The sequence below is a fragment of the Elaeis guineensis genome, chromosome 4 (genome assembly GCF_000442705.2).
Source record: "Elaeis guineensis isolate ETL-2024a chromosome 4, EG11, whole genome shotgun sequence".
Classification (NCBI taxonomy): Eukaryota; Viridiplantae; Streptophyta; class Magnoliopsida; order Arecales; family Arecaceae; genus Elaeis; species Elaeis guineensis.
Window position 1 is genome coordinate 18630154 of NC_025996.2, and position 27491 is coordinate 18657644.

General features: G+C 36.6%; 1 protein-coding gene across 1 annotated transcript in view; it reads left to right on the forward strand.

Moving 5' to 3' along the window:
- Window positions 1-513: 513 nt before the first annotated feature.
- LOC105043578 (uncharacterized) overlaps window positions 514-27491 on the forward strand; it is a 33514-nt gene continuing 6536 nt past the window's right edge. The window contains 18 exon segments of the mRNA XM_073255763.1: window positions 514-808; window positions 811-908; window positions 910-1053; window positions 4442-4609; window positions 4702-4785; window positions 6591-6641; window positions 10631-10687; window positions 10766-10848; window positions 12922-13045; window positions 13124-13183; window positions 14999-15026; window positions 15029-15252; window positions 15808-15891; window positions 16006-16153; window positions 20022-20149; window positions 24205-24252; window positions 26011-26138; window positions 27259-27341. Of these exon segments, the coding sequence (XP_073111864.1) occupies window positions 685-808; window positions 811-908; window positions 910-1053; window positions 4442-4609; window positions 4702-4785; window positions 6591-6641; window positions 10631-10687; window positions 10766-10848; window positions 12922-13045; window positions 13124-13183; window positions 14999-15026; window positions 15029-15252; window positions 15808-15891; window positions 16006-16153; window positions 20022-20149; window positions 24205-24252; window positions 26011-26138; window positions 27259-27341 (1864 nt within the window). The 5' untranslated portion in view covers window positions 514-684.

Genomic DNA, 27491 nt, shown 5'->3' on the forward strand with positions numbered 1-27491 from the left:
GGTGAAAATAATTTAACTGTGACAGTCCATAAGGTAATTTAGGTAACTTAGGGTGCCTGACCCTGTCAATGGTGCAACACTTCACTGGCATATGAATTAGAAGCTGTTGGGCTTCAATAATTCAGGTCGGAATTCTGCTGCTGTATTCATTTCACAAGCTCATAGTGTGAATTGTTGTTGCACTTTTCGTATGATTTTTCTAAAAGCATTTCCAGAACCAATATTCCTCTACTCTTTAAGAAGTGATTCATGTCTCTCTATCATTTGCCAATCCTTTCTTGGCCCTGTTCTGATACTGAAGACGACTTCTATCTGTTGCTTCTAATTCACGCATCATTTCTTACATGTTGCGTACAAGAGTTATAGATTAGATTGCATAAAAAAACGCTATTTTTTTAGATAAATTTATAAAAATATCAGTGTGAAGATGGATCAAATTTCTCAGAACTAATGTCTCAAGTTATTATTAATGGTGTCAGGTGACACATGAAAAGTCTTCCCCCAACCTCACAAACCTGAAGAGCGAGCTATGCGGCACAACCATTTAATTTCTTAGCGTCTAAATAACGGCATAATACCCCGGCCTATTTATCGTCATTTCCACCTTCTATCCAGACGCGCTCATATCATCAAGGTTTCCCTCGCCTCCGCCCAACGGCTCTCCCAAATCCGAGTCGCCTTCCTATGTTCCTCTTCTCCCTCGCCTTCCGCTCTGTACCAATTTTTGGCACCGCGGTCGCCTTCTCCTACCGCCGCGCCTCTCATCTCCACCCCCGCGCCAGTCTCCTCCCTTCTCAGGTCGGTTCCACTGCCGCCCTCCCAAATCTGCCGTCGTCTCCGACCTCGGACTTGTCACTCTCCTCGCGCCGCCGCACTCCGTTTCTTGGTTCTTGAAACCTTTGCTCTCTTTCTGGTATGCCTCAGGCGCAGCTTTGGTCGATAGATGTGAGCTACGAGGAGAGCAAGAAGCTCTTGGACGAGACCTCCGCTGCGATTGAACTGATCAAGTATGGTGCTGGTGGGATGGATTTTGGCTGTATAGATACTAATTTGGTGAGTTCTTTCTTTCTTTCTTTCGTTCTTTTTTTTCTTCTTTTTGTTCTTTCTTTTCGGAATTTTTTAGGTTAACAGTTTTTTAGATTTTTCCTTAACGCTTGTTCTATCAACGAGCGAAGACGAAGAGCGTGCAGTTCCATATGGATGCCCCAATAAAATCTTGATAGTTTTTTTTCCCTTAAAATCGATATGTTTGCTGTAATTTACCTCCTTTTCTGCTACCAACGAACCCGCCTAAAGAACGCAAGTTTGATCATTTTATGACCTGGGAAAATCAAGAAAATGCCCGTTTGAAAATAAAAATAACTGAATACAATTCCCAGTCATCAAGTCTCAGTTAGCCTAGTCTTGAAGAATGTTGAAGAAGAACGCTAAATATTGACTCTGAAAATTTTTCTTAGTTGTATTTTATTGGTTTCTGATAGCCTCAGACAACACATTTTGGGCATATATTCTTTCAATGGTTTTGAGCATATCTGCACCCATCATTATCCTTGAAAGTCCATGGTTCGCCGTACCGGGCCGAACCGCTGGTACGGTGCGTATCGAGCTAGACCGGTCCCTTATCGGTCCGGTTCGAACTTGTTTTTCGGAAAAGGATCCCGAACCGCATCGGACCGGGCAAACCGCACCGAACCGTCCGGTTCGGGCCCATACCGCCCGGAATCGGGCGGTACGGCTCGGTTCTGGACCGGTTCGAGGTGAACCGAACCGTACGTCCATGGAAAGGGGGAGAGGGGGGAAGGTGGGGGCCTTTTCACATGGTTGGGGGGAGGGAGGGAGGAGAGAAATGGGTGTGGCTCACTTCACATGGGGGGAGGGCTGGTGCTTTAATAAGCACCAGACCTTCGGTATTCTTTGAGAGTTCTCAGAGAACACCCATGGCCATGGGCAACTTAATCGTTGAGACCTCCAAAAAATTAGAAAAGAAGCAAAATTTCGTAAAATTGGAGGAGTGATTTGAGAAGAGGCTGATCTTTGGCCGGAGATAAGATAATCTGTTATTTTGTTAGTAAATATTTTTTTTTTGTTTTTGTTGTTAGAAATAGGATAAAAATGAGGTAATATAAAAGTAGGAGAAAATCATGCCAAAATCTTATGATTTTGGTATGATTTAATTATATGTGATAGATCTTTGGAAGATCTACACGATGACACCAAAATTATTAATTTTTGTTAATTATATATTTTTTAAATATTTTTAAATATTTATTTATTTAAAAATTTTAAAAAAAATTAAATTTTAGGAAAAAAATTAGAGTTTGGGAATCATGTTTAGAATGATTCAAGCTACTTAAATCTAATTTTAAATTTTTTTTCAAATATTTAAATTAAAAAATTATTTTTAAATTATTTAAATTAAAAAATTAGTTATAAAATAAAAAATATATAAAAATAGTGTTATATTTTAGTTAATTTAAAAATATTATTTGAAGCATATAACATATTTATTTTGAATTTATAAGTTTTAAAATAATTATTAAAATTATTTTAAAATTATATATAATTATTTTAATTATCATTAAACTATCGTATTTTGTTATACTTGCATATATTTTAATTATATATATACTGCGGACGATCTTGCACGTGGAGTAGAGTCCATAGATGTATCTAGATCATCCTCGCATTATGGATCCTATTATCCATAGCCATCTTATGATCCATATGCATATGGTGCATCCGAGGCATCATCTTCTAGTGGTTACTACCTATGCAGCCTGGAGCATCTTACGGATCAGATTTTGCTATTGGCATATTTGGATGGGCTCCTCCACAACCGTACCATCATCTCGAGGATATTTCTCAAAGTCAGAATTTTAGCGAGAGGTCTGAGATGTCTTATAATTCAGAGAGGATGCCTTATGGGATGATGAATATTCGAGAGTACGGTGCAGCTTGGCTAGAGGGTTGGACTGATATCCCTTCAGATTATGTTGATGATCCAGACATCTACGAGCGTCACAGACACTCGACAAGAAATTAAATGCAGAGTACATCTTAAGGTTCGTATATCAGTTATTGCGCTTTGTATTTAAATATTTAGATACATTTTAATGCGTATTTTATATATTTTTTCTTTAGTTTTAAGATGACATAGTTGAAATATAATGTAAATAAATATATGTTTGAAATTTTGGATTAAGAGTCTTTGTATCGCAATCTAACTCCAAATTGAACCAAAATATGTCAATAATATGCAATATAATGCCATATTGAAGTTGTATTTATCAATTATTAACTTCAAAAATTCAAAAAAAAATTTGAAAATCAAAAAAAATATTGTGTACCGGTACCGGACCGGTACGCCTAGACGTACCATGTATCGGTACGGTACCGGTACCGTACCGGTATGTACCGGTACCGTACCGGTCCGGGACCGGCACGCCGTCCGATACCGGTGCAGCGAATCTTGCTTGAAACAATAATTTGTTAGCTTCTTGTGGTGCTTTATGTTCGAATCTGCAGAGGATGACAATTATATTCAAGTTGTTGATTGAAATGCTTCACCTTTTTTTCTGATCTGTGTTAAACTTCGAAGATATTGGTTTCCATGGACATCAGAAATCAGAATGATTGTTTTTTTGAAAGACAAATGTTCTGTCCTCGATAATGATATATTGTCTAGGTTCACTCATCACTACTTTTTATGCTTGTGGAGCTTTTTTGCAATAACTTGTACTGTTTTGTGGCTTTTAATGCACCAATAAAAAGACCTAATAGCTCTTACAGTTACATTGTATAGCTGAGTTCAGTTTTGGTTTTGTCAAATTTGCCCATATAGGAAAATCAATTAACCTTTCTGTTGAATCTTTCTATTGTACAGATAGTGTCCATGGGCAAAGTTGGTAAAATACACGGCTCTCTTAGTAGCATAGAGTTGATACAAATTTAAGGACAGAAACTTCCCTTCATCATCATCTTTTCTCTTTGCTCTCCATGAACTGGCTTAGAAGCACCCCCTCCCCCTCCCTCTCTCCATATAATTTATTTCTATCTTTGTAATCTTTTCTATTTTGATACAAATTTTTTTGTTAAATTCATTTTTTTAGTTTTCATGTACATTGTGCATGCATGTAGAATAGTTCTCAGAAAAATAATATTAGAAGACTAAGGGGTGACCTCTCTTTGGTAATGGCAATCATCTCAGATCGTTTATATAGAGCTTCCTATGCGCACCATTCTTATATAGGTAGATTTTTAAGAATTCTATTTCAGTCAAACTTCTAAATGTCATATACTATTTATACACTATCATTTTATGGTTTTGGTCATTAATTATTAGAGGAATTGTCTACACTTTTGCCTCCTCACCTGCTGCACTAGTCAATGATTTCTTGCATTTTTTTTTTTTTTTTGCTATTAATCTGGTCACTCTTCAAAGGTAAAATCAGCAATTCACCATGTTTCTAGAGGTTCTCCATTAGATGGAATGGAAGCAATAGCTGTTCTTAGCCTCATACTGTTTGCTGAAAATCTGCAAATTACTCTGAAAGCAGCAGTGAAGGAAGATGCAGATTGGTACAACCGTTTTATGCCTCTTACAGAAGTGGTAAGCTCTTATGTCATATCTTACTCTATATGATTTCTATTATGTTGCTGTTGTGTGTATAGTTAACTCTTTGTTTTTTGAGCTAACTGTAGATAATGGATGTTGCTATAAGCCGATCATTTGCAAAGTCAGTACAACAAGTGATAGATGAAGATGGCTCTGTCAAAGATAGTGCAGTTTGTTTCCTGAGATCCCTGTCCTAAAATTTGGCTGCTTATTGTATGAAGAAAATAGCTTATGATTATTATTGGATCTTCTATTAATTAGAAACTGCAATAAATAATTTATGTGGTAGACACTAAAGTGAGATATAACAATTGATCATATTTCATGATTTTTCTACATTCGTCTTCTATGTGTAATAGCTATCCATTACTTTCAGAATGGTCAAACTACTTCTTCGAAACTTACATGTGATTAAAGTTATGTAATTTCTTGTAATCTGATTTGTTTCACAAGTTTCCTGTTCACATTGTTGATAGAAACACTCTCAAGACTCCAAACAATTAGTTAAACACAAGAAAATAATTAAAGCCAAACACATATTGGATCCAGTAAAGTAGAACGAAATAATAGAGAACACTGTAATTCAGAAATATTCATGAAAGGGGAGACTGAGAGCAATGTCTAAGGTTTCTAGTGATATATCTTATGCAACTCTGTGGCTTAGGATAAATTCAAATGCACAAAAGATCATGCAAAAGAACCAAAGCAATGAAATGAGAATCCATCTTATAGCATCAAAGAAACAATTAAGAGCAGATGCTGATGGGGAAAGGACAATCAACTAAGGAATCACCAGATTTATGTGTTATACTTGACCAAGGAATGGCTATATATGCATTATACTTGACCAAGGAATAACTATTTTTGAATTATTTTGATCTGAAGAACATGTGTCTGAGCCTATAGATAAGATCAAATGATCAAATGCACAAAGGATCATACAAAGAGCCAATATCAAAGAACCAAAGGACCGAAGGGAGCATGCATTGGGTTACGTCTAGAAATCAATTGAGCAGAATGCTGATTGGGGAAGGCCTGTCAGCTAAGGGAATCACCATATGGGATGACTATCTATAAGCCATTTTATTTGAGAAAATGTGCTAGTGCTGTCTATTTATTTTAGAGTAGGATCTGAGGGTAGACCAAGAATTTTCATTGGATATCCTATTCCATATTTAGGTTGTTCTGGCATGCATAAGTTGCACTCTGACTAGCATTATTCCATCTATATTTAGTTGGCCTTCAAGATCACCATACAATTCATCGATGTTTGAGAGCCTTCTACTCCTTGCCCTCAACTTGGGCTCCCTACTGGAGTGGGTGGCAATTTGAATAATTCTTATTGCCGACAACATTTTTTAAGCTAAAGAGATAAGTCTGGACACAATTAGAGCTGCTGCAGGTATGTGGATGATGCAATTATGACATGAAACGTTTAAGTGATTAAAGCTAAAGAAGTATCATGAATGGTCTCTTTTTATGATTTATGAAAGCTTAGGAGTGATGTGGAGTATTACTTTTGTAATCTTTTTTCCTCCTCCAGTAAAGTTATGGATTGGATCTCATTCAATCAACATATATGCATGTGACTGTTAGTTTCACAATCCGAGCCACATGACTCTCGAATTGCACCTGGAGATTAAGTCAATGACTTCTGAGAAGCGTTTTTATGTGGCTACATGCATGCTGACCTTGCTTATGTGTCAGAACTTTTTTTTTAAAAAGTGAACATATGCAGAATGTTTTTATTACATCAAATTCTCTTTTAGCAAGAATCGTAAGAAGTTATCTATGTAGTTTAAACCTTCGGTTTCTCAAAATATATTGAAGTAATAATCAACTCTACAAAAGCAGCGTTATTGACATTGTTTTTCCTTTTTGATAAACTATCACCAATTACTATTTTTGCGTATACTGCTTGTACAGCATAACTCTATACAGTTTAATTAAAAAGTTTATGTTTTTGTTTTTTCAGAGTCCTGAGCTGAAAAGATCTCGAGATCAAGTTTGTGCCCTTGAAAGGAAGGTACTTTATATATGTTTTATCTAAAGTCAACTTCTTTATATGGAGAATCATGGTTTGTCTCAGATCAGGGATGGTGATTTTTGGATCCAACCCAAATACCGAACCTACTAATATGGATATGGAACTATGGATATTGCATGTCTCACTTGCAAATTGGGCATCAGTCAAGCACTGGTTAACACCCTGAGTGGATGACTATGACCCCCAGGAATATTATTGTAAAGACTCAAGAACCTTTATATGTTGCTTATATTAGAATATGTTGATCTCCTATCAGATTTTTCAAAAGAATTTTACCGCTGTGGCCATTTATGGATTAATTAGCTTCATTCATGTATTTACTGTTAAAGGGAGTAAAATGAATTGTGTGAAGAAACTTTGTTCAAGTTCAAGAGGTTGATGATGTTGATAAGCATAATACGTGGACTAAGTTTGCACTAATAAGGCTGGTGGGCATGGGTCAACAAACAATGGCCTGCTAGTCGGTTGGTTGGCTATGGGTGAAACCTATTTATCTAAATATATAAGGATGACCTGATGTTGACCCAAGACAACTCAACCATTTTTGTTGTTTTTCAGATTATCCATTTGATTTGCTGCAAGTAGTTCCATTTCCTTTCGAATTTTACATGGTTGGAAAATTTATCATAGAGTAAACTAATGTGTATCATGCCCCTGCCAGCCAAGGTTGGCATGGCAAGGGTACCAAATTCTGATCCTTGGAATGGTGTACAGAAAGGTTCATTAAGATTTCTATATTGTTCAATTTTTTTAATATAATTAATTTGAATTGCTTTATACTAATGTATACATGTTCAAATCAAATAAGCATAGTTTTTAAGTGAACCTTAGGAATTTGGGATGGTTATCATCTAGATATTTTTTGTTGATCGATATTTAACATGAGCATTGAGTAATCTCAAGTCTTTAGTGATGCAAAAATCACACAACTAGGGGTGCAAATGGGTTGGGTCAAACCGGGTCATGAGTGATCCTGACCGACCCATCTCATTGATCGGGTCTTGTTGTTGGACATGGACCTAGCCCAATCGAGGATCAGATCGGGTCCACGATCAAACTTTTTGACTCAACAGGTCATTCAGGTTGTGTTGGGTCCATGTATAACTCAGCCCCAACACATAAAAAACATGTCCAGTTTGGGTCTGGATTAGGTTTGGGGAATTTTACAACCTGTGCCAGCATCTCCCATCAATAAGGTTCATTGTCTTTCATCATCCATTTTAAATATTGCAAGATTTAAAATTCTGCTTCTTTCTCCATCCCATTGAAAGAGTTTTGACACTCATTCTGGCTACTAGCTTACTCCAAGTACAGCACCAATATATTTTCCCCCAATATTCAAAAGAGTATTGAAATACTAGAGCAAATGATCTTTGCTTATCCTTGTGTAGCCTTACATAGATTATATCTGAATCCAAATAATCAATACAATTACATGTATAGTACTTAATAAACATACTTCTTAATAAAATGCTATATAGAAAAATATTTTCTTCTTAATAGAAAGATATGCAAAAAGTACTTCACAATATGTATCTAGTCTACTAAGATTTTAGGGATCAAGAATATACAAAATTATACTTCACATTTTTTTCCCTTCATCATCGTTTTGATTACAAAATAATATTTATTTTATTTAAAGCAATGATCTTTAGTCATAGATGCAACACTAATGGGCCCATAGATCAAAACTTTCTGGCTAGTGAGATGGATAACTCATACTTGAGAAAAGATGACGATTGTTGGTCAATCTCTCAAAATGGCTTCTTAGGCTTTTTCTTTTGCGATTGAAGCTCTTGTTTGGACTCAAAAGGAATGTTCCACTCTTTCCGCAGCAGTAATATTGGAAAAGCAAATGCATATTATTCCTTTTGGTAGACAAATTAAGATGACATTGTAAAGCCTGTCTTAAGAAAATCCAAACCCTAAAGACTATGAATAGGTCAGGTTGGGTCGGGTCAGGTTAGGTCACTGAGCATAAGATCCAAATCAACCTAAAAAACTAAGCGGGTCAGGTTAGAATTCAGTAAACCCGGACCCGACCCGAAAAATATAATAGGTCCAATTTTAAAACCCGGCTCGGCTCCACGGCTCCTTAAAAATGGTTCGGATCGGATCTCAACGGATTGGATCAGGTTGGATTAGGTCACGGTCAACTAGACTCATTTGCTGCCTTCAACACAGCTATATTTGCACATTAGCAATAGAAATAAGCTCAAAATTCATTATAATAATTTATAAGGGATTGGTACTATATAAACACGCATTAACAACACATTATAGGCATTACACACATATTAGTAGTACGATGAGAAGTAAGGGTTTTTGCATGCTGCTGGCATAGGTCATGCTATCTTAGCCAATGGATGCACCATGCATGTGCCATGCTACACGTGTTGTGTCATGTTGCATGTGTTCTGCTGTGCAAAACAAACAAACAAACAAGTAACCAAAGAGCCATTTTGGCTTGGAAACAAGCCATCTTGGCTTGTGCAAGATTTGCATCAATAGTTGTTGATCGGCATTGCTTGATACCATGCAGCTTTTGTACATGGTACTAGCCTTGTGCCTAGTGCCCATATAGCTTAGCACAATATGTGCTAGCTACCATGGACCCACTTGACTGGGAGATGAAATCATGCTAACATCCATAGGCATTGGTTGAATAGTGAAGATCAATTGATGGTGCTTTTAAGAGAAAAAAGGAAAGTAGTGGGCAGTGTTACGTAGATATTTGGCATGGCTGCCAATTATCTAAGTGTCCTCAAGTGTTGGACCCAGCAACATTCCAAAAATCTAGGCATTGGGAGACCGCACATATGTAAAATTCAGTTATATTGACTATATGTATTTGTGTATTTATCTATTTTTGTGGATGTGTGTAGTATGTTTGTGTATTTTGATGCTTACTCAAAAAAAGAGAAACTAAGAATTATATTTAACACATAAATTAGTGGAAAGTTTGCAAGTCGTTCAATTTACTTTGTGGGTTCCTTTAACACGTAGTAAGATACTTAAAAATGATATCTAATCATGATATGTTTTTATTTAACATATAATTAGATTTTGTTTAAAGTGTTCCTGAAACTGTGATAATTTTATAGCAAATATGTGATAATATGTTGTGTAAAATATCCATTTAATCTTGATAAGAAAGTTTGTCATATTGACTTGTACCGCCCCATACCACCTATAGTATACTGATAAGTACCGATATGATACTGATGTTCGGCTGGCTATATGTGCTGCACCAGTCTGAATTGAGTGGAAATTGCCTCATACTGCCGAGTTCTTTGTTATACAGACCCTTATTTCCTGATTTTGGGCAGTACTATGGTAGGGTTTCAGAAAATATTGTGTCAATATAGCGTGCATACTGTACAATACCAACCATATTGCACTACTAAGATACCCTATGATAGCCAATACTAGTACAGCAAACCTTGCTTGATAATTTTATTTTGAAATCTTAAGGATACTTGAAGACTTGAAGTGTCGAAGAAAACTTAACGGCACTTAACTAGAAGTATCCAGCAGTTAAAACTAGGAGTCCCCTGCATTACACTCCAGAAAAAGTGCCAAGTATTGGGTACTTCACTTGTACCGATATCAGCAAGACAATTCAACTATGAGTGTCCAACTGTGTGATGTCATCTTCTATTGTGTCCAAGTGACACTTCCAAATAGCTTAAAAATGGAGTGTCCAGATAACATAGGTTGCAGGGAGCCAGGCTCTCTTCTACTTGCATTATTCAGAGGGTACTATAGGTGGAGACCAAGAAAGAGAGATGGGGAGGGGGAGGAAGAGAGAGATGCTTTAGTTATACTGTTATATTGATCTTGGTACCAGTATTTTACACCTTGACATGCATTATATTGTTGTCTGGCATATTTGTGCATGATTCCTCATTTTAAATTGTAGATACCAGCTCTCCAGCTACTAATTGTTCTTCTTATTTGTTCTTCAGTTATATCAGCTAATAGACAAGTTAATAAGGAACAATGATAATGAAGCTTCCACTTTGGTATGGTCTTAATATTGGCAAATTTCCTTTTGCATCTTGCATGGATAAGTAGTGAACATCCTTCACATTTTGCTTTAGGAAGTTTGTGTTGTTAATGGCAGATGCTGCTTGAAAGTGATGGCTGATCAGCTTACAACATTCGATGGATTACTACTGTCCAGGTGTATTTAAGTATTATCCATGCACATTAAGTATTGTCCATGGCTCCATGCATTTCTTAGTGCCTGTTGTGTTTGTCTGTGCCTGTGTGCAAATATTTGTTCAGCTGAAATGCATATATTTCATGAATGCAGTCTCAAGATGGAGGTTGCATGTTGAGATGTTTTTTTTTGTGGGCAATTTTTTGATATTTAAGTGAGTGGGCTAAGCAACATTGTAAGGTTTGCCATATCGGTACTGGACCTTATATCCGTACTATCTTATTATAGTGTTGGTACATCCAGTATGGAGGCTGGTTCGGCATACCGAGTGTCAATACGCTCTCCATACTATGTACCTATTTAGTATTGGTGTGGTATGGTACGGTCGGTTTGCATCGTTACCGATCAGTATGGCAAATCTTGCAATATGCACATATGTGCATATATATAGAGATAACATGTAGGTCCCCAATTAATAGTGCAAATAAAGTCGGTCTTCACTAGATGACCAGGGCCTAAGGATTGATGAAACAACCTGTTAAATGTGATCTACTATCTCTAAATTGATTACTATCAAAAAACCTATCTGACTTGGAGATCCTTAGCCTATGATGTAGTGGTCAAAAAAATAAGTATTATATCCATTTTGACCATTGGATGCATAGTCTAGCTTTCTATAAGAAGTGAGATTCTTGTTTTCTCACAAAAAAGAAAGAAAAAAAAGAATATTTCCATGTTTTAGGCCCAACAACCTCCATGCTCTTCACTTCTTTCTAGTGCAGCTGAATTCAGGATTGGATGTTTAAATTTAGTTTTCAGTGGTAGCAACCTCTTTAAAAATCTGTGTGGGTTATTATCTCTCTTACGGTCTTACCATTCTCTGTCCTATGAGGTGACATGTGAGACCTACTTACTGAACTGCCCCCTCCTTCCCCCAGGCTTTTGGTGATTTGAAGCGCAACTGCATAAGGACCAAATAAGTACATCCTTGATCTATCATACTGTAGAAACACCTATCTTGTTTTGTACTCTGCTCTGCATGGTGATGGATTAAAGCGTAGAGTTGAGCAGTTTTGACTGTTGTTATTTCATCCATAGTCCATATAGTCTCAGTTTACCTATTTAGATTATAATTTTTCTCCAACTTGTAGCACATGTTCTACCAATAATTATTCATGCTGAAGCTACAGCATCCACCAAGTATTTACTCTTTGTAACTAATTTTGTGGACTAAATCTTCTAAATCTGCCTGCAAAGTGGACGTGGTGCTTATGTGCCTCAAGATTGTTGAAGTGGTAAAACAAATTTGTCTGAGCTAGTTTTAATCCAGTAACTAAACATCATAATGCTGATTTAACAAAGTTCACCTTTTTGTTCCAATATGTTACAAATGCTGTCAGAAGCTTTTTTTTTTTTAGAGCAATCAATGCAGCAACTTTGAGCATGAAATGCGCTCCTTGTTCTTGGCTTTCGCAAGAAATTAGAAAGCATGGAAAAACAAAAATCATGGATGCTTGGTTGGGTCTATTGTAAGATAATAAGAAATTAGTTGAAATTGTTACATTAATAGAAGGTCAGAAACAGTACAAGTAGAGGATAGAAAATTGGAAGTCTGCAGCATATGTCAAAGGGGTCCTAGATTAGGTGCAGATATTGTATTTAAAGACCAAACATGTTTTTGAGAAAGGGATATACATACTTACAAAGTTACAACGTTAAAAAACTTGGATTAAGCATGAAACAGAAGTCAAATAGAAATTCCAGAGTAAATGCCGAATAACTGAGAAAAAAGGTTGGTTATCTGTTTGCATGTTGCTGAATTTTGGAATGAAGTACAATGGTGTTAAGAACTTGCATGTTCAAATGATTTGTTACAATTATTATTACTAACAGCTGTTAACCTATTTATTTGGGGCTGACTGTGCATCTTTTTCCACATATGGATGTTGTTCTATTTTTAACATGGCTTTTCAACTTATGCTTCTATGAATCTAGCATAGCCCCTTTTTTATAAAGTTGCTCTACACTGTTAACGTGAATAATTTATTCAAATGTCTAAGAGATGCTTCTCTTGATATACATCATGTGTTTTAGTGGATCAGATGTTGGAAGTATAATAGAGCCAATTGTTGCTGTTTCACTAAATGATGAGTTGCAACAAGCCAGAGTTTCAGTCGCCAGAGATGAGGAAGATGTGCTGTCAAGGTTAACTGATAAGGTTCAGGCACGCTTGACAAATCATTATGCTTTTGATAGTATTATGATTTTATCTGACTATTCCATTTCTTATTTACAGATGCTGGCAGAACTTGATGACATCCAAAATTTGTTGCACACCATAATTTGGCTTGATGTGGTAAGTGTCTCGTAATGTTTTTTCTCTTATAAACCTCCATGATAGCATTTAAAATCATGTCTATATTGCACATGCATCCGCAAATGTACAGACTTTCTACTGTCTGCAATTGATTATGGTGAGACTTTTTGGGACCAGCTAATGCTATGGTATGCATAATGTATATAATTTCATGGATTCCATGTTTTTTAATTGTGTCCCCTCTTCTTTGCCATTGCTTTTGTATTCAATCCATAAGATTGAGTGTTTTCCAGAGCACTTAGTTTTCAGCAATTTGTTCCATATCAAGAGCCTAAAAGTATCTCTTGCTGGTGATATTATAGTTTACCTTTATTAATGGTATATTTAGCACATTAACTTATGTATCACCTGATTTCTGTGTAATTGTTAATAGAATGATGTGGAATTCAAGTTATAAGTCCATATTTTGCTCATTTGTCATTAACTAATTGCAGTAGTCGACAATATGCTAGAGCTTCCAGTGTTAGCTTTTTAATACCCATAGATCCCTCAAAATGTTTTTCCACCCAAACTCAATTTGTATAGCCGACAAAATTTAAGGAGGCACCTACCATGCAAGTACATGTTGATAATAGAATAACCGTGGATTAAAGTTCCAGTTGACATGCTGATATGTCATTGCATGTAGTATGTACGATGCCAGTGCCTTACTGACATGTGACACTGGCATGGTACTAGCTGCATGCCAAGAGCATGCCAAGCATTGGCACACCTTTGCATATACAGTGTCAGTGCTAGCTAGCACAGCACCAATACATGATACCTCAATCCTTGCATAGAGCAAATTCAGTTGTTCCTTTTAAAGCATGCCACTAGAACACGGACCTCATCATTTCTTCTAGTTTCATGCACTTCAAGCATGAGGACAAATTACTGTTTCTTTGATTTTCAATTTTTTTCCCTTAGGTAAGCCTAATGGTCCATACCTAGACTGGAACTTATACACCATCTTTGACAAAGGAGTGAGATTAGATAGATCATGGGATGTAATGATTTTCCAAATTTCTTGTGCAAAATTGTGAACCAACTACCATTATAATGAGAAGAATAATTCATGTTCATTTACTAATAATTAAAGATGATGTTTGTGAGCATGCTTAGAATATGATGTATATTGTTCATGTGTTAGTCAATTCTAGATGGATCGTATGGTACCAAAAATTGGTGCTGATGCACATGCCATAGCCCTAGCTGATAAGAAGCAAAGGGTCCTGGTGACTGATTTAGACTTAAGTTGTTGGTTAGCTACTTAGCTGGCTAGCTCAATTTAGGATATAAATCTCACAGATTTGATGAAATAAGTCTCACGTAATCTGATCTGGCCAAAGTTCAAGATTAAATATTTAATGAACTCAGCATTGATCGGTTAGAGATGCTATCAAACTCTTAACTAATTGCTGAATTAAATCATGCTTAGATTTTTTTCTCTCTCTTTTCTTTTCATAACTGAAAAAAATCTTCTTATTTAGCACATATGGATGTGAGTAGGTTCCAGTGAATCCAGTGTCAGTTCTGAGAATTCTATATCTACAAATGGGTTGCTTAAACATAGTGAAGCTTTCTTTGAGTTGCATTTAATGATTAGTTCTTGTCTCCCATTTGTCAATTGAGTCTATTTTAATTGCTTTTCTTCCTCCCATCTGTTTTCTCCAACTTTTTGGATGGGTCTTCTTTGACTAGCACTTTTACAACATATAATTAGCTAATATTTGCAGTTGTGCGCATGCAACTGCTTTCATCATCTCTTATATGCCTGCTTTTCTAATTCTTTTCAGAGTTTCTTTTTGGTTGCAGATCACCGCACGAGCAAAGTACAGTGTTGCATTGATGGTGCCTTTCCAGACTTATATCTGCCAAGTGATAAGGGTGGAGTATGCATCACTGAAAGCAACTTCTCTCTAAAGAAAACTTTCAGCAAGGTCTCCCTATCTCCTCACCCTCCACGAGAATGGAAATTATATATGCCAAAAGCCTACCATCCTCTGTTACTTCAGCAGCATCATGATTGCTTACGTAGGGCCAGAAAGGATGTTGCTAATGCTACTGCTGTGAGTTGAAATTCAGAACTAGATAGCTAATATGCTAATCTCATTTCTTTTTTCCCCTATCTGGTTAAAAATAAAAATTCACCATTTAACAGCTTTTGGAACTGAAACTTATGATTATCTGGTACATATTAAAATAATGAGAAATGTCAACTACAAAGCTCCTTTAGGGCCTGTTTGGATGTGCAGATGAATTATCTGTGCATAACTCCCCACACAAGAATGGACTGAGGAGCAACTGATGCATTGGAGTAGTATTTGAAGGTAATTAAAACTTGGTCAAGACAAGTCATCCTGAAAATAAGGACGAACAATTTGACCAAAAAGATGATTTAAATTATTATTACATAATAGGGATAAACGAATCAAACTGTCCTTCAATCCCTCTCCTAATCTGTTAAAACTACTTTCCAACACAAATGTCCCTTAAAATCTCTTATATGAAGAGGCTATGCATGAATAGGCTGTTTGTGCATCCGAACAGTGCCTAAGTTGCCTCCATCACTTGCTGTTTTGGATTTTGCATCTTGTGAATTTGTGATGGTTTTAAATCTATAGGAAATCAGGAGAAGAAAATTTCAAGGGAAGAATATTACAGAAGAAGATGAGGTGGATTCACATCTTGCATCCATGAAACTCCAGGTGATATTTAAATTTTGACATGAAATGGAATTCAATTTTCTTCATGCAATTGTTTGGGAGCTTCACATGTTTGAAATTTCTTATTCCTTAATTTTAATTGTGTTCTGCTTTCAGGTTATTGCATTGGGAAAGAATCATCCTATTCCTGTAGATTTTATGGTTTCTGCAAAAACTGGAGTGCTGGTTATAACTGGTCCAAATACAGGGGGCAAAACTATCAGCTTGAAGACAGTTGGTCTAGCATCTTTGATGGCTAAAACAGGTTGGCTCTTTTTAAATCCTTTTTAGTTTTTATAATATTTGTCATGCTTACCCTTTTAATAGAATTTATTTTAGCACTCTTTCCTTTAATCAGCCAACCACTTGTCTAGACAAAATTACTGCTAAGAAATTTAGAAAACCAAAAATTATATGAATTTAATATATTAAACCCAAAATTTTGTGGTTGTGCATTCGTGGATAAGTACTTGGTCATGCATTTTTTTCATGACAAGATATGAAGCAAATCAGGTCACCAGTATGTACAAGCCAAAATTATACCCATGGAAGTTCGGTCACATAAAACAGAAATATAGAACTTTTCAAAAATAACATGATGAAAGTAGGAAAAATCTTTTAACAATCTTCTAACCCCACAGATATATGCTACCAATGAATTATGCATAAGTTTGCAATGATATGGTTTAATACCAAATTACCAAAATTACTTTTAAGGTTTGCTATGCAAGTACCGGCCACTGTATCAGTACCTTATTGGTATGGCCGTATGGGGTACCTTATTGGTACGATACAGTATGCATGTGGTACCGACACATCACATCCTCCTCCCCAAGCATGGTGCAAAATAAAACTGGGTGGTACTGGTTGCTGCAACACTGCACTGGGTGATATGGGGCGGTTCCACTTGGTTCAGACTGGTTTTGCTCGTAATTCAAATCAAACCTCGATACCATACTGGTAGCTTACCTTACGATGTGGTACATCCGGTACGAGATGGTACAGGTCCATATGGCAGGCCATGATTCTTTTAGTGTATCCTATATGACCCAAAGGTGTCTTCCAATACAAATCTAATTTATTACGGCCCATTTGTCTGCTTTTGATATAATACTCTGTGAAATATTTCTTGTTTTGACATGATAGACGTTCCAGTGGTATTTAAGGAAGTGGAATGAGTTGAGCAAATATGTTTCAGACCTTTTTCATATGTTGCTAAGTACTTGGGTCACTTTGTTGCTATAACATTGTGGTTTTTAATTTGGAAGATAATTTAAATGAAAGTTGCAGATATACGGGGAGAACCACAAGTGGAATCACAATGTAAGATTCTTGTGGTGTAGTAGGCTCCATTCATTATTAAACTGAGATTTCTCCCCAGCCATTAAGTGTTCCTTTTAGGTACATAAACGAAAGTAAATAATGGGTCCAGAATAGTTGAAGTGAAAAGTCACTTTCTCGGTATACTAATCTGTTGGACTGTATGACATCCTCAGTTGATCTATACCTTTTGATCTACTTATCTAATTTCCAATTCTCTCCTCTGATGTAATGTTACTCTGTTTGAGCAATTATAAGTAGATTAACATGGCCTAAGTGAGGACTAACATATTTGGTCACTTGAACTTTAATGAATTTGGATGATACTAATGCACAGCTGAAGCATGCATTAATCAAATCTGGCAAGTCACGACTTGAGTGAGACATTGAACCATGATGTCAATAGAACTTTTGTACAAAAGCATTGAAATTTCCATTTTACAAGTTAGACCCTAAGCCATAATTTAACCAGTTTTACCCATCTACTTTGGGTAAGAATGTCATTTTAGATCTGAATGTTTCATAATTTTTTTCAAGTTAGTTTTGGTCTTCATGACAAGTCCACCATGTTTTTTCAATTAAATAAAGTATTATTTAAAGATAAATTACACATGCAAATATATGAGGATGCATGGCTTTTTAATGCCACAGTAAATGCTATTGGTCATCCGTTGCAACCAGATTTTCTTTTCAGAAGTTGTTGCAACTAGATTTTCATGCTTCATAACCATGGCATTAAACTGACAAGCCTTATTCTGACTAGTGTGGTCTGGCAGTATGAATCCATTGTTAGCATCTATTACTATTAAGGGCTATATTCTAAGCCTGTTAACGGGTCGAGTCCTGACCTGGCATGAAACTCCTACATAGTGACTTGAGCTCAACTTGACCTGGCCATCATGGGTCCAACCTAACCCAAACAGATCCACCATTCTCTTCCTTGTTTTCCTCTCTTCCCAACACAGCCATGAGCCATGCTTCCACCTCCACCATCTGTCACCTTGGGGGGGTGGTAGGGGAGGGGAGGAGGTGGCGGTGGAGAGGGGTGGGGAGTAAGGAGGTGGAGGAGAAGGTGGAGATGGGATGGGATTAGCGACAATGAGGAAGGTAGGAGGTGGTGGTGGCTGGGGTGATGAAGGAAGCAATGATAGAGAAGAGAGGGAGGAGTGGAGGAGGTGGCTGCAAAGAGGGACAAGAGGGAGGAGATAGAGGATAGGGCAGAGATGGGATAGGGGTTGATGATGGCACCAGCGTGCGAAAGGTAGGAGATGGTAGTGAAGAAGAGGGTGAGGAAAGTAAGAGATAGCAACAAATAGGGTGTGAGGGCGGAGGCAAAGGAGAGGGCAAAGATAGAATGGCCACAATGATCGCCTCACAGCGCCCTCGATTGGAAATTAGGTTAGGTCAGGTTCCAGGTTGGGTCTTGTTGGGATCCTTGATTGGGTTGCATCATGCCAAGATTTGGTCGACCCAACTTGCATTCGAGCTGGGTGAGCTCGGATATTTAGCACGGCATGCTGGATTTAACTTATTCATGAGCCTATTATATATACCACATTATAAGGCTTCAACATTCTTAGTTTGTATGTTTCTTGAATCCTGTGAACAAATTCTAGCCCCTATTTTAGGCCACTTTCCATCATCATTGGTTCCTAAACAATTTATCCTCTTTTTTTGCTTTTTTCTCCCTTAATTAAGTCTATGCTTCTTAGTTTACCATGCATGCAGTTCAGTGTTCCTATCCTAGCTATCATTCTATTTTGTCATCGTTGCTTGCCAACATTTTTGACTTAAACCACATTTCCTTGTTGCTATTAGCTTACAAAAGTTTTTCATCAAGCCTCAGAAAGTAGTGGTAGTACATTGGCACTCAAAAGCTCTCCATTTCTTTGTGCTTGACTTGTACAATATATTCCTTCTTTCTTTTTTTTCCATTTTTCTATGTTGTAGAACCAAGATAGAGATTATGATCCCTCAAAGTTACCCTCTTGACCATGAATTCTTATTGGAGCCTCATTTACAACCATTATATAACTATAATTGCATTACATATGCATCATTTAGCTCTTCAGCTCCTACTCAGTGTGGATAATTTTTAATCTATGATAGCATACTACATGTTTTATGTTAGCAGTAGGCGAAAGTAAAAAAGATGGTTTTTTCCCTCTAGTGCTAGTTATTGATCTTTTTGTTCTTTACATATTCAAACTGCTGCTAACAATCTTGACTTGTTCCTTCGGCCTAGTGCACGAGGCTCCTGCCAATGTGGGATTTGGAGAGTGTCAGATGTATATAGCCTTACCCTATATGCAGTGAGGTTGTTTTCGTGTTTCAAATGCGTAACCTCAAAATTACAATGACAATGATGCAGCCTTACTGTTGCACCAAGGCTTTGCCTCACGCTCTAATTTTTTATTTTTCCATATAAAAACTTTTATATTTTCGCTGAATTGTGATTGTGAATTCTAAAATTGCATATTTAAACCAAGTCCATGTCCTCTGGCATGAAAATTTCACCCCCAAAAGAAACTTCTCTGTCATGCTTGGAAATGCTATTTGAGGTTAGGAGCTAATTCTATGAAGTTTATAACATCAGCAAAATTTAGTTACTTTTTTATTGAAATAATATATTGCTCATCTTTCAGAATGGTATTGTCCTTTTTTTTCCATACATATTTTCAGATCAGGATCGTCAGACAAGGCAAAGCTTGAGAATCTACATTCATTTTTCATTTGACTTGTTTTACACATTTGAAAATTATATTTCAGATCTTGGGTATGGAATAGTGTATAATATCACTTGATCTTTGCAGGTCTTTATGTTATGGCTTCCGAGCCTGTTAAAATCCCATGGTTTGATGCAATTTATGCTGATATTGGTGATGAGCAGTCTTTGACACAATCATTGTCTACCTTTTCTGGCCACCTAAAACAGATTGGTGTAGGTTCTTTGGATTCTTTGGATACAATTTCTAATCCATTTATATCAGGATTACTGATGATTTTCAGACATTTATTGCACCTTGACAAAAGCTGTGGGCATATAGAGAAATAATAAACTTTGTTTACTGTTTTGATTTCCTGATGGCTACTAAAATATGCACCATCCTTGAGAGGATGATGTAGGCAAGTAAATTTAAAATGTTACTTCCAAGGCATATGTTACTCCAGTGGTGAAATAGAGGAGGTTTACATGAGATATTGAAGAGAAAAACTGTCTCATGATTGAATCCACAATATAGTTGTCTAACATGATAGACTTCATTTGGATAGATTTTTCTGATGTGATGCATAAAGTTAACCTAGTTGCGTACTACTATGAAAACATCCGAGCAGCATGATAAAATTTTAATTATTTCTGGTTCGGTAGGAAGATCCCAAAAATTTAGGATTGAGAGCAAGAATGTTGAAAGATGAAACATAAAACATGTTTGTAATGAATACAATCAGTGCATGTAAGCCCATCAAGCTGCAAGAGCTTGTGATATGAGTGACTTGAACAGCTTCGGCCATTCTAAAATAATTATTGTAGAATATTTGTCAATCATGATAACAAACTCTTTCACTGAAAAAAAAAAAAAAAATCCTACCTTCTCAATTCTATATGCAACTCTATCACTACTCTAAATGATTGAATGAACAAATGCAAAAATACACTCTCTTACATTTTCAAGATCAAAGAAGAGTTGTACAATGTCCAAACCTGAAATGCCAAAAAAACAATGTCCTTGTTTAGGTGGTACATTAATTTGACGGGTGATAAGAAAATTTTAATTAGAATATAGATTCAGTTGTATGAAGTATGAACCATCAAAAATGTGATCTATTAATCATCCCCTTCATTTGAAGAACCTACAATGTGGAAGAATAAAATGTAACAAGGCATTGAAGAGAAAAAGGAAAGCTTGTGCATAGGCAAAATTGTAGTAAAAAAGGAAATGAGTTAATTGATTCTGCTACAGAAAAAGCAATAACCCTATTTGTCAAAAGGAGCTTTGGATTTATGATAGAAGAGATTTTGTATAAAGAACATATTGGACTGCCTATGTCAACAACTCTTTGATAAGATTGGACAAAAGAAAGCAGGGCAAGAAGAAGAAAAGAAAAGGCAATTGGCTGCTTACCTTTAAGATGAATGATTCTTTCTCATATTTTAGTCATTCTTCTCTTGAGAGCAAATTTAAAACTTCACCAAGGTATTGGATTCAGGTCACGTGCTTAGATAGATTGCTGACCGCCTGCCTTTTAAAGGTCATATTTGACATAGTTTGTCAAAACCGGCTTACCATACTTTCTGCAAGGCATATGCTCCGACATACTATTTTACTATAGCATATCATGGTAGCACACATCAGGGATCAAGAATACCATGGCCTACCTATGATACCATCCTGGCATGTTATTGGCATGGCAAGAGTATGTGCTTGCCCACATCAATGTGCATCTAATTGTATCAATGCATATCTCTTCGTATACTAATAAACAAGTCTGTAGCATCGGAACCGGCAACCATGCCAGTAGGCCAGTGATACAGTATGGTATGCTCCCTGCTGTACCGTTCCGATGTGAACCGACAGGAAAATCGGCAAGGGAGAGGGAGAGGAAGAAAAGAGAGAGAGAGGAGTGAGTGAGAGTGCAGTAGGGGGGAGGGATAAGGAAGGAGAGGAAGAGGAAGAGAGAGAGTGCGGTGGTGAGAGGTGGCTGCCAAAACATGGCTGAGGGAGGGAGGAGAGAGGGCTTTAAGAGAGGAAGAGGAAGAGAGAGAGTGCACTGGTGAGAGGTGGCTGCCAAAGCACGGTCGAGGGAGGGAGGAGAGAGGGCTTCCAATGCCCTCTCTTGTCTATGGGTCGTAACGGGGGTGGAGCCCTTGTTACACAAGAAAATAAGGGCTTCGAGCTTTATATATATATATATATATATATATATATATATAGTGAAGTGGGTGGGCACTGCCGACTTCACTTATTATTATTATTTTTTGAATTTTTTAAGTGAAGTTGGTAGCCATAAAAATTTCAAAAAGAAATAATAAGTGAAGCTGGTAGTGGCTGCCAATTTCATAAAAAAAAATCAAAAAATATAAAAAGGTCGAAGCCTCTATTTCCTTTCAAAACATGGGCAGAGCCCCTATTCTAATGCATGAAGGGTCAAAGCCCTCTCTCTGCTCTCTCTCTCTCCATCTCTTTTTTTCTCCCTCTCCTCCTTCGTCTCCGATTTCTTGATTTTATTGCTAGAACTATCCCAATCTGCCACTAGTACGGCTCATTATGCCCCGAATCAGGTGGTTCGAGACCATTCCATCTTCCTTACTAATAAATGCAATCTGATAAATTATACTAGAGGTTTCTACACAGCTTTTCCATTTAAACAATTAAACCTATAGTCAACCATCTCGAATAGCTTTTATTTTTAGTCTAGGTGGTCAACAGCTCTTTCCTATTATTTTGTTCACAACAAGAATTTGAAGGACCATAGAGCATACTTGATGTTTCAATTAAAAAACTTAAGGAAATAAGCTTTTCACAAATGTATCAGTGTATAAGCTTCTTATAGTACTAACCAAGGTTTTTCATATCGTGCCGAACCGGTCGGTACATCCCGTATCGTATCAGACTGGCGGAGAATCGGCATGATTCGACCGGTAAATTCGGTATACCGATGGTATGGAAGGAAAAAAAAATGAGAAAGAGAGAGAGGAGGAGAGGGAGGGAGGTGGGAGCCGTCGGAGGCCGGCGGTGGCCAGCTGCGGCGTCGGAGGGCTTCCAGCCCCGTATCATCCGATAGGGCTTTCAAGAGAGCGAGAAAGAGAGAGAGAGCGCTCAGGTGGGGGGGACCTACCGGACGGACAGCGTCTCCGTCGCGAGGCCCCCGATGGCCGGCGAGCCGAGCCGACAGCCTGAGGACGGTCGAGCGGGTGGAGCCCCTTCACGGCTCCGCCCCCTTATTCTTTTTCAAAACACATCGTCGTCTGTTTTTGTTTTTTATTTTTTTTGGTTTTAAACTGATGAAGTCAGCAACCCAGTTGCCGACTTTAGAGATTTTTTTAAAAAAAATTTAAAAATCGTGAAGCCGGCAAACCATTTGCCAGCTTCACTTAAAACTAGCTTTTTTTAAAAAAACTCGCGAAATAGGGGCGTCGCCCCTGTTTCATGCCCGCGGCGCTGTGCGCGTGGATTGCGCCCTCCGGCGGCCATGGTGGCCAGTCGGAGGCCGTCGACGGCCTTGCCAGCTCCTTCCCCTCTTTCTTTCTTCCTCCTCTCTCTCTATTTCTCTCTCTTTCTCTCTTTTTTTTTCTTTCGATTCGGGTCCGCTTGCCTTCGTCGATTTTTCTCGGTACGGTACGAAATCATACCGAACCGTACCGTCGGCCGGTCGATACGACCGATGGTACCGGCTCAACAATGTGTAAACAGTTAGGTTTTTAAACATGTTCATGTGCAGACATGGTTGCATGTTCCCCTATATTTCTATTATGAATTTGAGCTTATTAGTATTGCTAATTGTAAAATTGTCAGATAATGTTAATTTATTTGACAAATTACTTAAATTATGTAATACACATGTTAAATTGCAAGTGGCATAGATGTCTAAAAAATGATTTATAATCCTAGCTTTAATATAGGTTAGTTGAAGACTATCTTTACTAATTACGAATGTCTACAAATTGAACACAAAGCAGTTAAAATTGGTAGGTGTTCAAAAGTATTGAATAAACTTGAGAAATCTATCAAAGTATTTCATTATAGATGCGATTTAGTTGTACTTAATGTTATGATGGCTGAAAACTACAACATCGTAATATCTTGTCAAGCTGGCTCATTCTAGTACCTTTGCATCTATCATCTTGCATGAAACATAAGCATTTCAAAATTGTAGCATCTTTCAAATAATATGATAGCAATGTATAATCTTAGTGTCTGCTCATACCTGAAACTAATTTTATAAATTATCTTGAAGATGGAACTCTTGATCTTACTTTTGAGTTTATTTTTCCAGGTTATTCGTTCACAATCGACGAGAAAATCATTGGTTCTTTTAGATGAAGTATGTACCCAACAAGAAAAGTAGTGCTTTTGGTCAGCTCTTTTTTGGTTTTTTATAATTTCAGGGATCGGTCATAATTATGCATAAGAAACAGCTTTGTGTTAAGGGAAAGTCCCTTTTTTCCCATTAAGAGCTCTTAATGGAATGTTTCATGTTGTTTGCAGATGCAAAACTAATGGAGTGGCTTGAAATGTTTAAGTCCATGATTGCCGTATCTAGACTGATTCATTTTGGTGATTGTTGATAACTTGATATGATTTTATTTTTTAAACATCAAGCTCACCGGAATTTGTTAAATATGGATTAAATAAAATTTGTAATTTCTTCATCTGATGATCATTATATCTTAAAAATACACAAATCAAATAGGGTAATAAACTATGCATGAACTTTAGATAAGATTGCCTATCCTACATGCTCATAGAATTCTAATTTCTAAAGAAATTCAGTGTGCAAATAGTGATATTCATTCCTGAAAACAATGCAACCAAGTCTGCTTTTGTTCTATCATATGGCGCTTCTATGTCTTGTGTATCATCCTTGATTGTTATTGCCAATCAAAATGGTGAAAATGATGTGTCTTCGTTGGTCATTGCTCCATAATTGCAGATAGATAAAATGAAAGCTATTCTAAAATATAATAATGGAAAAATAATGATGTGAAAATTTTCTTTTCTGTGACTCAGAATAAAAAGTATCAATGCCTAGAGCTGTCTTCTTGTTCCTAGTGAATTTCTACATTTTTCTGAAACAAGGCTTAATTGGCCTCTGATTGACGATATTATTCTATAGAACTACTTCTTGAGGAAAAAAAAAAAACCAAATTTTTGGGATGATTTGTCTTCGTTGCTTGACCCTTCAGACTCCTTAAAAGCAAGAATGATTTAGTGAGAAACTTTATCAATTTGAACCATTGATGAAAACTGAGTGTTACCTAATCATCTATATCAGCTAGATATATAATCATACAGTCATTTTGCTTTACAACGTAACACAGTTCAGAGCTATATAATTCTGTCCATACAAATCCTTTGCTGTGCTTTGCAATTTGAACTGTTTTTACTTTAGAAGCATATGCAATGTCAAAATCAGCTTCCAAATTTAAAGTTATGTCCCTCCAAATTTTGTGTTAAAACGGCATTTCAGGAAAAAAAAATTAAATGAAAAGGCTCTAAAAACTAAACCTACTATTTCATCTTACAATGATTTCATATGAAGAATTTGAAACTAAAACGAAATCCATGGTAATAGAAATTTTTAAACTGCAAGGCTTATCCCACTTTTGCTTGATCAAAATCCTTATGTAGAAATTGTGTACCTAAGGTCCTAAACAATTTTTATGCTATCATTTCTTGACAGAAATTTGAACATAAATAATTACGAGCTACATATCTTCACCCAGAATTTAGAGTTTTAGACGTTGCAAGGGTTGCATACAAAAGAAGACTTGCTAGCATGGTAAATCATGGGACACATTTCCTAGTGTATTTGCATATAGTCAGTGGCAGAAGGTAGAGTTGAGGACTAGAGCGCTAAACTATCATCAGTCACCTCTTTTAGCAAACTAATCATGGTCCTATTTATAATGTTCCTTGTGTCTGGTAGGATCTGTTTAAATTAAAATGGTGTGCTGGTTGCAAGTAAACATTTGTATGTGTTGACAAGTTGTTGACTGGGCAAACTAATAGAAAAACATTTTTTAATGGTTCATTTATAATATCTATTGATAATATATTATTAACTTTCTTATTATGTTAGGTTGGTGCTGGGACCAATCCACTTGAAGGGGCAGCTTTGGGGATGTCACTTCTAGAATCTTTTGCTGAAACTTCATTTTTAACAATAGCAACTACCCATCATGGAGAACTAAAAACATTGAAATACAGGTTTGTAGCACTTCATGTTAACAGAAGATGGTTGTCATTATGAATAAGAGAACTTAACACTCAGTCCTTCATTTGACTGCCAATTTACTTCTAGCCCTGACACAGGTAGCATTTTATGTAGACCTGTTTTTGCACACATTTATGCCTGTTTCTGCACACAGCTATGCCTGTTCTGGACAAATTTTTGCATGGGCCAGGGTTTGAACATAAAATGACACTGAAATCAAGGGTCAGAGAGAAATTTTTTGCCCAACAAGGGCTAAATGTAAAATGCAGTTATTTGAGGGGGTGGACCTGAATTTTCCCTTATGACTAATTCAGTTCAGCAGATGAAGTAGATTTTTTCAACTCACTATAGCTAGCCATAAGTACATCATTCATAGAAAGGAGGTAGCTAGGTTTGGAAGTTATGATAATGGTAATATTCTTGGGAAGGCCCTCGTATACTTGTGTCTTTCCATAATGTCCTGTCTGATTCTTGCTTTAAATGAACTAAGGTGAACTTTTTTGTCTGCTAGACTTATTCATTGTTTCATATGTACTGCCTGACATGTCTTGTCATATAAAAACTGCAGTCTTTAGTTTTTGCAGCAGCTGTTGGTCCATCTTGCTATGCAAGTTGTTATCTCTTTTTGCTAAAACAACATGTTAAATATTGTCTTGGAGGCTTTGTTTGCTCTATATATCATGAAAAACAATAAGAAGCTAATAGTAACAAGTAATGTAAATAACATCAACAATAACTAGATTTTGATAATAAGGACAACGTAATGTAATTGGTCCAATTAGAAAGTCTACACTCTACAGTTTCTCTGGATTAAGGTGTCAAACAGCAAGTTATCACAAAAGCACCATTTTTGATTTGCATAAAAAATTCGGACAGTCTAATACACTTATTGTGAGCACTGGTATGGTTGTACCATCAGTGAGATCAAAGTGAGCTCTCATGCATCAGGATATGATGTTGACCCTCCTTTTACCAAATATGAATCAGCTATTTCAAACCCTATGTCTTTGCTTACTTTCATCTTTATTTCATTGAGATATTTGTCCATAGAATGCTTTCTACTTTCTAGCCTTTTGAATATATAAATTTAAATTCTAAATGACCTTGTTGCAGCAATAATGCATTTGAGAATGCATGTGTAGAATTTGATGAAGAGAGCTTAAAGCCAACATATAAGATACTCTGGGGAATACCAGGTTTTTTCCTTATTTCATGCACCTCTGCTCAAATTAACAGAATGTTAATGATGTATTAAGATTTTTTTCCTGTTGCTATGCTTTTGATTATGGTACTTTGAGTTCTAACAAGATGAGCAAGTAACTTCATTTTTTTTAATATAGTTTGGT